The sequence below is a fragment of the Oryx dammah genome, unplaced genomic scaffold, assembly GCF_014754425.2.
Source record: "Oryx dammah isolate SB20612 unplaced genomic scaffold, SCBI_Odam_1.1 HiC_scaffold_20, whole genome shotgun sequence".
In the NCBI taxonomy this organism is placed as follows: Eukaryota; Metazoa; Chordata; class Mammalia; order Artiodactyla; family Bovidae; genus Oryx; species Oryx dammah.
The window spans coordinates 24821691-24832125 of NW_024070204.1; the positions used below are offsets into that span (position 1 = coordinate 24821691).

Sequence of the window (10435 nt, forward strand, 5' to 3'; positions counted from 1 at the left end):
ATAAAATTTAAGTATCTTCTACCCTCATCTATTTTAATAGACATCACACATAAAAATTTAAACATTTGGAAATGTACATGAAATAATAGTGTTACTGTTGTTGTTCAGTCGCTAAGTCCTGCGTGACTTTTTGCGACCCCATGGAGCGCAACACACCAGGCTTCTCTGGCCTTCAGTATCTCCCGGAGTTCACTCAAATTCATGCCCATTGAGTCAGTGATACTATCTAACCATCTCATCCTCTGCTGCCCCCTTCTCCTTTTGCCTTCAAGCTTCTCCAGCATCAAGGTATTTTCCAATGAGTCAGCTCTTCACATCAGGTGGCCAGAGTATTGCCATGGCAAAATAATGTCACAGAGAAATATAAAAATGACTTTTGAGATTACTTGATCCTAGTTTTACTTGTTATTTACTCTAAGCACGAGCTGTTGAAGTTTTATAGCAATTTTAAGCGTCAGTGTTTAAGATACTTAACTCACTTGATGAGAAATCACAACTATTCGCATTTATGTGAAGGACAGTAGCATATAAAACATGGAAGAAATAAATCCTAGGCTTTCTTACCTAAAAAGCAAAAATAAACCATAAAATGATCAATGAAAAAATGAAGACAGCAAGAAGAAACCTGTTTGACAGTTATAATCCCTTCCTGTGTATCCTTGTCAGTAATGACATCGAACATGTCTGCTCCATCTCCTTCAGCAATGCTGTATTCCACCTCAGCATTTTCCCCCATGTCAGGGTCATTGGCTTTTATCCTTCCAAGAGGAGTTCCAAGAGGTACAGACTCAGGAGAATGAAATTGGTATGTACCTGAAAATTAAATCAAAGCTGTTTCATCTTTAGATAACAAAACTTTCATTTCCTCTGCTTTTTTTACTTAAATTAATTTTAAGTTAGGGTAATTTTTCATCATATTGAATTGCAAGCTGTCAAAATTTACAGATTTATTAAGTTGGGAAATAATTTATAAAGGCAGAACTCTCTCATTTTGTAAATGAGAAATCTGTGCTCCAGAAAGATTAAGTGGATATCTCAAGGTTATTTAGATAATAGATGGTAGTTCTGATATTAGAATCCAGAACTTTTTGACTTAAGAGGGCAGGAAAGCAATTGTTTACTGCTTATTTGAAGTGTTCAGTATTATCATTACACATTATTCATATGCTAAATTATTTAGAACATACATTTATTCTTATATTTTAATTCAAGGACAGAAAAAAATTAATCCTTTCATGACAAGTTCACAAGGAGACCCAACCAGTCCATTCTAAAGGAGATCAATTCTGGGTGTTCACTGGAAGGACTGATGTTGAAGCTTTTTGGCCACCTCATGCAAAGAGTTGACTCACTGGAAAAGACTCTGATGCTGGTGGGGATTGGGGGCAGGAGAAGAAGGGGACGACAGAGGATGAGATGGCTGAATGTCATCACTGACTCGATGGGCATGAGTTCGAGTAAACTCCAGGAGTTGGTGATGGACAGGGAGGCCTGGTGTGCTGCAATTCATGGGGTTGCAAAGAGTCGGACACAACTGAGCAACTGAACTCAACTGAAATTATTTAGAACATACATTTGTTCTTGTATTATAACTCAAGGATAGAAAAAAACAAATCCTTTCATGATAAGTTCTTTCTTTATTTCCTTCTTTTTTGTTGTTGTTAATGTCTTATATTGGGATATGAATTTTTTATCTCCTGAAATGTTTACATTGTGCTATCCCCAAAAGCATTTAAGTTTGTGAGGGTTTATTCAAGAGATAATTGGAAAATATTACAATAAATATTAATGAAAGTTAGAAATGTTTTTAAACATTTAATATGTGTTGATGTCTATATAAGGCCAAAGGCCTCTACATTAATTCATTTAATTCTAACATTCATCCTCATAATATGAAAGCAGGTATATTGTCCTCAGAGATAAGGCTCAAGGAAATCACCCTGTAAAACTGGGAAATGCAGAAGGCAAAACTAAGTCTCTCTGACTTCAAAGTCTGTTCTCTTTCCAATTTGCTTGGTTCTTAAGAAGAGAGACTTCTATATCTAGCTACCGTGAATTTGAATTCGAATCACTGGGCAAGTTAGTTAAATTCTTTAACCCTTAATTTCCACATCTATAAAATCGAGATGATGATAGCAATTAACGCCTATGTTTGTTAAGTAGATTACATGAAATTATGTCGTTAAGATGCTTAGTTCATTTCTTAGTTCAAGATCATTTCTGCTATTACTATTACAGTTTCAAACCTTATGTTAAGATTATATTATATCATAGAATTATAGAGCAGCAAGTCATTTGAGAATTCATCAGATCATACTCTTTCAGTTTATATTTAAGGAAACTGACTTCAAAGTTTGGATTTATGTTAATTAAGCTTATTATTCATATTCTCAGTGAAGTTTATTTTTTAACATTTATCATATGTGTATGTCTACCATCCAGAGCTGTATGATCAAATATTCAAGTTTGATTAGCTTGAAAAAATGCTTTATTGCATTGGAATCAATGTCAGAAATTGAATTGTCAGGGTCCTTAGTAGAGCATTTCAAGAAAGGGCCCCTTATGTTTTATTTGCTGCCAAATGGAAATATTTGCAGCAGAGAATCAAAGGCTATATTTATAGAGCCTCATGGCTTGCAAAGAATCTATGGTTTAACATGCATACCTAAAAATGGCTACAACTGAAAAGGCTATAGGCTGGTGTAATTATTCACAAGTAGGTAACAGATACCAGAAAATGTTTAACATAGCTCAGATGTCATCACAACCAAGGTATTCCATAAGGCTATGGGTGAATAAAAAAGAATAATGTGGCCAATTAAACTAACTGGCATTGATTTTAATATAGTATTTGATTTCAGAGACAATAAAATATAAACAAACTTGTTTTATAATTGGCTAAATAAGGAATTATAGTTTTTATGTACAAACAAGAGAACTGAGGCAAGTGACAGACATGGATTTGAAACCAAGTGGTCAGCCTTGAGAGTCCATACACATAACCAGGGAAAAATAAGCAAAAGAACTAGATTATCATAGAAATGTTGGGAAAGATAGGCTGGAAAATTTTATAACTCTTCAAGAAGTAGGAGAGGATAATTAAAGTTGCCAAAAAGAATCTCATTTCCTTGTCTCCATTAACTACTCAATGATAAAAATGATTATAGTCACTTTGAAAGGATGCAGTATTAATAGCTCAGACGTGTCCGAATCTTTGCACCCTATGAACAGTAGACCATCAGGTTCCTCTGTCTATGGGATTTCCCAGGCAAGAATACTGGAGTGGGTTGCCATTTCCTCCTCTACGGGGTCTCCCAACCCAAGGATCGAACCTGCATCTCCTGCACTGCAGGTGGATTCTTCACTGTAATATGAGGGAAATTGTGACATTCTGTTGAAGGAGGGTTTGTAGATTCATCTGTATGCATAAACTAGGAGCAAAAACATTTAACTGTTCACAGCATGTTTGATAAACTTTCCACATGATATCACTGAAACCTCTCTTACTCTGGGGAAATCGAGGAGGATTGTTGTTGACATCTGTCAGAGTGATGTTGACTGTGGTGGTCCCAGAAAGTCCTCCCATCTGGCCTCCCATGTCTTTGGCTTGTATAACCACTTGGTACTGCTCTCTGTTTTCTCTGCTCATGTCTGGTAATGCAGTTTTTATTATACCTTTTGGAAAAAGTAGACACATATTTTGCAATTCAATCATTGAGTTTTAAAATTAAGACATGCAAGATCCATTTTACAGAAATTAATCAGGACATGCAGATGATAACATGTCAGTGGACCTAGATAAGACTTTCAATCCATAACCAATTTAACATTAGTCACAGAACAGACAAAAATTCTTCCATGGGCAGTTGTTTAGGAAACAGGTTTTGCTAAATCAATTTAATTACCATTTTGATAAATCAATTTAATTACCATTTTGATAAAAAAAGTAACTTGAACCAAAAACTTTAGATGAGTCAGCTTGTTTAATATTGATGATTGTCACATTTTTTTAGGTTTTGGTATTTTCTAAGATACATAATGTGTTCAATCTCTATGAAATTCTATATTTTACATCATAAATTTAAACTCAATAAATATTAGTCTCAAGGGCTAAGGATTCAAATCTTTTTAAATAATAGGAAATCTGCTTCTGTTTTCATGGAGTAAGTATTAAGAATAAATAAAAACACAATATGTAATAGATTGATTTTAAGTATATAAAAATTTAAAAATTAACTGTGCATCCAGATGTATTACATAATGAGAAAAAGGCCAAGTATTAAATGTTATTACCTGATTCTGGGTCCACTGAAAAATATGGCTGTCCTTGCAATATGCTATAGACCACTTTGGCACTATTTCCATAGTTGGCGTCATCTGCATCTGTTGCAGTCACTTGTATAACAGATGTACCTACATGAATTCCCACCCAAACACAGATACTTAAATACCTGGAAATTTGAAGTTATCTTTATGAAAACATACTACTGGGAATATGGTATGTTAGACCATGGTACATTTTTCAAGAAATTTGTTTAAATTATGCTGCTAAAATCACTCATCTTTCATTTTTTAAATTTTAATATTCATGAATAATATTGTTATTGGGCTATCTAAACAATCAAAAGCAAAATTTATCATAAAAGTGACTATACACTGATTGATTTAAAATATGACAAAAAACAATTTTTCACTACAGTGCTCATGGAATTCTCAATTAATATGTTTATTGTTAACTGGAAGTGTGGACTCAAAGATAAATCCAACAATGAAAGCACTCTTGCTACTTTTATTCTAATAAATGAAATATATATGGTAAATTTAATGAAATAAAGGGGTCCTGTTTTCATGAAGAAAGAAACAAAAGACATAAAATTGTCAACATTTTTGGTTTTGAAGATTTATATGTGTATTGTGTCTGGTTTCTTTTTAAAATGTAATTAACATTGTCATATATAATCATACTTATTGATATGCTTTGTATTATTTTCTACACATACGTAAATCAGTAGATATACCCTTCCAGAGTTAAGAAAGTGTATAATTGTCTCATATACAATACTATAATCTACCATTACTCTCGGTTAAATTTTATTTTGTAAAATTTCAATTATTTGATGGCATCACTGACTCGATGGACGCGAGTATGAGTGAACTTCGGCAGTTGGTGATGGACAGGGAGGCCTGGTGAGCCGCGATTCAGGGGTCGCAAAGAGTGGGACACGACTGAGCAACTAAACTGAACTGAACTGAACTTCATCACATTTCATTATTTTTAAAAGATAAAAGAACTTTAAGGGAGTTAGCTTCAGGAGCTAAATAATGTAATATATTGATGGACTTTTTCTGTATTTTCTATAACTCTATAAAGATTCAAGGCATGATTCTAAAACTACCAGTAAATAAATCCTACATGTATTCCTAGCCAAAATGAGTTTGTAGAGCATTTCAAACTGTTGACTCTGATTCTTACATAGATTTTGAAATTCTTTAGAAAAAGTGAGTTCCATCTTGGCTCTGTCACCTACTTTAATATCCCACATACATTACACAGGCAGAGCTTGTGTAATGAGTTGTACTGAATATTTCTCAAAATTTGTGTATATATGCAAATTATAGAAACTAATATATTGCACATTAAGATTGTACTAACAACTTTATTTTTCATCAATATATCTGAATACATGAATTTAGCAAATATTTTTATGTTTTCTCAAAATTAACATGAGAACTTGATCTCTTCCTCTTAAAGCCTCTATTTTCCTCAGCTGCAATGAAATTTGCATATCTTGTGAGAGGACACATTGTAACTTATTCAGTCCTAGATGTACTCTTTCATCACTTAAAAAGCATCCTCTTATATCTGAGGTAGACCCAAGCAGAAATCTTTAAAGTGATTTCCACCCACAATAACATTCAAAAATTCAATTAGAGCTGTTTTTGATTTATGTTTATTTTTATATAATATTTAGTGCATATATGTTATTGTTTTCATATTTCAGGATTATTTGAAATATGAATTATTATGTTTAACCAAGATGCTAAATTCAAATTGTTAATTCATTGATTTCATAAATTTCTTTTGCTAGTAGATTCATTTTGACTGTGGCTTACATTTCATAATAAGTAAAAACACACCTGTATACTTTTGTGACACTTTTCGTATTTTTTGTTGTTAAGTTTGTTTCTGATCATTTGTTCTTTATCATGGGTATGTGATCTTTGAATCTACCCAAAACTATTTAACCTAAAAGTATTAAATAAATTAAGGAATGGAAATCAATGTGGTTAAATGCCACAAACACCCATATAAAATATTGTTCCCTGTCTCAGAATCACAGTAATAATTAGAATGTTATTAAACACTAATGAATACTAACAGCATATCACTAATATATTATTTATACTAGAAAAATGAACAAATGAGAAATATATAGTGTTCTGAACTTTAGGAAAAGGTCAGCTTTTTTTCTTTTTGGTTTGTTTTCTATTTCCATAAATGTAAGAATATTTTGCAATTCATATTATTTAGTAATAAAATTAGTTGTTTATGTACTTTTGTCCTAATTTTATAAATATTAGTTTATAAAAGACTAAAAGGGACTACATTGATTTTTATAGCCTTCTAGATTTTCACAGCTATAAGTTTCATTTATTCTCAAATGATTTAAAATAAATATTTACTTTTTAATTAAACAAATATTAAGTAAAATGTAATGAAACCTGAATGACAAATTCATGTCACTTGTTACTTGTAGGTTTTGTCCTGTGTGATGTAAAATATCCCAAGGCAAGGGCTTTTGTCTGCCTTTGTTCAATATTTTATCTCTAAAGCCCAACAGAGTTCCTAGTACAAAGTCATAATATGATCTAACATTTACAAAATGCTTAAAGTAGACTAGGCAGAGTTCTCAGTGCTTCATTTATGTTATTATTTTATCCTCATGATAAACATGGGATGTAGACCTTGGGGCATATCGAGGTTGCTCATGATCACATCGTGATAGGATGAGATTTGAGCTAGCCAAATCTGAAGAAGCTTCAGTCTAAACACTGTATTAAATGGCCTGTCTGGTCATATAATTGAACACATTATTGAATCTACAGGCAGTGTAGATAGATAAGATAGAGCCCTAGATTAGGACATGAAGCATTCATTGATGAGTTAATTGTGTGACCTGTGAAAAGCTACGGATACATTCTTTGCTGGGGGCGATGGTGTGGGAGGTAAACTGGATAAGTTTTTGAGGGACCAGTTGGGGGAAATACCCAGTCAATGAGAAGCCTCCAAATTTATACAGTAGGAATTTGCCTTGATGGAGATGAATGCATGCAAATATAGAAGGTTGATAGATAATCTTTAACCAAAGTATAATGGTCACAAAAAATGGAAAACACAATATAGGAATCTGCTACAAATATCTAAATCAAAGTGTATCCTATTTTCCTTCACTATATAGCCTCATATATTACCCAGACTAGCGTTCTGATCAGGAGATGCTAATGTGTTTCAGATTTCAAGAGTTAATTGAAATCATTTGGCGTTAATTGGAATCATTTGAATTTAGCTATTAACAAAAAGTTTTGTGCAGATATGTTAGATTATTAATTGTTTTCATGCTTAAGGATTATTTGAAATATTAATTATTAAACATAACCAAGATGCTAATTTCAAATTGTTAATTCACTGATTTCATAAGATTTCTTTTGCTACCAGATTCATTTTATATTGAGGCATATGATTCTGAGAACAAAAGTGAAATATGGCTTATGATTTTGACAGAAAAAAGAGGCAGAGAGAAAAAGCATGCAGAGGATTTGGTGAGAGAGAAAAACAAAAGACAAATGTATTAAGAAATAACCAATAATCCCATAGAAGGTCACACTCTAAAGGAGAACACTGGGCTACAACATTGGAAAGAAAAATAAATTGAGAATAAAGAATTTATATATTTTATTATCTTAAGTTTGCTGCTAAGTCGCTTCAGTCGTGTCCGACTCTGTGTGACCCCACAGAGAGCAGCTCACCAGGCTCCCTCGTCCCTGGGATTCTCCATGCAAGAACACCAGAGTGGGTTGCCATTTCCTTCTCCAATGCGTGAAAGTGAAAAGTGAAAGTGAAGTCGCTCAGTCATGACCCCATGGACTGCAGCCTACCAGGCTCCTCCATCCATGGGATTTTCCAGGCAAGAGTACTGGAGTGGGGTGCCATCAGCTTCTCCATATCTTAGGTTTAAGTTACCATAAAAGTTAATAGCAGATTTTCAATTATTGGGTTTAAATTAAAATCACTAATATAGTGAAAATAAGCTTACAATTAATAATAAGTTTATAATTAAATAATTATGAATTATTTCATTTAGAGAGAAGACATTCTTTCTTATGTGATTATATTTAGGCTTTAGCTTTTAACATATGGGCTACACATAACCTGACAAAGCTTCTAAATATCATCCTTTATATTTCTCTGTAAATGATAATTTGTATAGGTAAAAGCAGAGAAAAGCACATCTATAAACCTATAATGAGTTAATCTTTATTTTCCTTTAAATAAGGTAGAAGAATTGCAAAAGAAAATCACAAAAAAATATACATATATACAAGAAATATATATATATACACATATATAGATAAATATATCTAAATTTTTATTGTAAAATGCAGTTTCCCCTTTCCTTATTTAGATTTACTTTTTTGAGAAATTTGGATTAAAATAATAAGAAAAAAATTCTACTTTCAAAGAGTCAATCTAATAAAATTAGAAGTTTTCCAAAGTACATTTTGCATAATAATCATAACTATTTTATAGTAGAGAAAAATAGTAAGGTATCAAAATTATCCAGCTATCTCTTCATTTTATTAACTTTTTTTCCTTTTTAAAGATAGTATAGTAACAATTTGTCTCTGTATTTTTTTGAGCAAGTCAGTTTAATTCTGTTAGACTCATTTTTACTTATTGAGTGGTAATTAAACCAAGTAAGTATCTTCCACATATATATATATATATATATATGATATTTATAATGTGCACATTTCTGTTTAAAAATAGATACACATACAAAGTCTATGAGTGGGGCAAGGAAGAATCAATTAGTGCAATAATGTCAATATTAGTAATAAAGAATAATAACTATCCTCTATAAAGGGGCAGGGTTCCCCGGTTAGCTCAAACGGTAAAGAATCTGCCTAATGCAGGAAACCTGGGTTCCATCCCTGGTTTGGGAACATCCCCTGCAGAAGGGCATGGCAACCCATTCCAGTATTCTTGTCTGGAGAATTACATAGGCAGAGGAGCTTGACGGGCTACAGTCCATGGAATCACAAAGAATCCGACACAACTGAACGACTAACATTACTTCTCTCTCTATAAATGCGATCAAGATTCACCTGTAGTTCTTAACTCTTTGTTTATCAGTACCAAAATCTGCAACTGGACCCATACAGCCACCACCTATACACTTTTCTCAGTTTTGTTGTAATTGTAGACATGCAGGTAATGTTATTGGCAATGACCCAAATTCTCGTATTTAAGGTTTACAGTAATTAGAAATTGTACTGCCCATAATTTAAAGCTTATATAAATGACATACAAATTGCTTTACATGAAGGGCTTTTTGGACAAGATAATCTCCAAGCCTTCTCATATGTATAAACATATATATTCTATATTTTAATATAGGTTTGAACAAGTGAAAGTTTTGTGAAAAATAAAACAGAGAAGCACTTAGTCTAGTTCTGATCTTATCACACACTTGATAAATATTAATAGAATCTAGATGATATTAGTATTTCATCTAACACTGATCAATTAGTATTTCATCTAATTCTAATAAATTTCATCAAATTCAAAGATAGTCTTTGAATTTGAATTTGGTAGATAGATTATAAAAACATATTGAGTAGAAGATAATATCCCATTAAATAACCTAAATTAATATAGGAGAAAATACAGGTTGAGTTTAAATATAAAGAGTTTCTGATAAGCAAATTTTCTGTTTTTAAAGATGAAATAATAGTTTGGAAATTTAATAAGTCTTTCAGTTTTAAGTCAATTATCCAAATTTATTACATTCAAATACCTCTATCATATTAGTTATACTTTTTACTTCTATGAAAGTGAAAGTGTTTGTTGTTCAGTCATGTCCAACTCTTTGCAACCTCATGGACTAGAGCCAGCCAGACTCCTCTGTCCATGGAATTCTCTAAACAAGAATGCGGGAGTGGGTTGCCAGGCCCGTCTCCAGATGTTCCTGACCCAGGGATCAAATCTGAGTCTTGTGCATTGCAGACAGATTCTTCACTGGCTGAGCCACTAGGGAATATACTGCCATTGAAATGGCACTCAGGTTCAGTGTATTTTTGCTTGAAATGAAAGGAATAGTGTCAGCAGTTTTAGACAGCTTTGCTCGCATGATTTTGCATAATTGCATATCCT

The 10435-nt window shown here is 32.5% G+C and overlaps 1 protein-coding gene across 1 annotated transcript in view; it reads right to left on the reverse strand.

The window, feature by feature from the left end:
• The window catches only part of CDH9 (cadherin 9), a 140641-nt gene that overhangs the window by 23665 nt on the left and 106541 nt on the right, over positions 1-10435 (reverse strand). Inside the window, exons 4-6 of the mRNA XM_040262498.1 lie at positions 4294-4413; positions 3508-3675; positions 626-813 (exon numbers count right to left, since the gene is read on the reverse strand). Of these exons, the coding sequence (XP_040118432.1) occupies positions 626-813; positions 3508-3675; positions 4294-4413 (476 nt within the window). The remainder of the gene's footprint in view (positions 1-625; positions 814-3507; positions 3676-4293; positions 4414-10435) is intronic.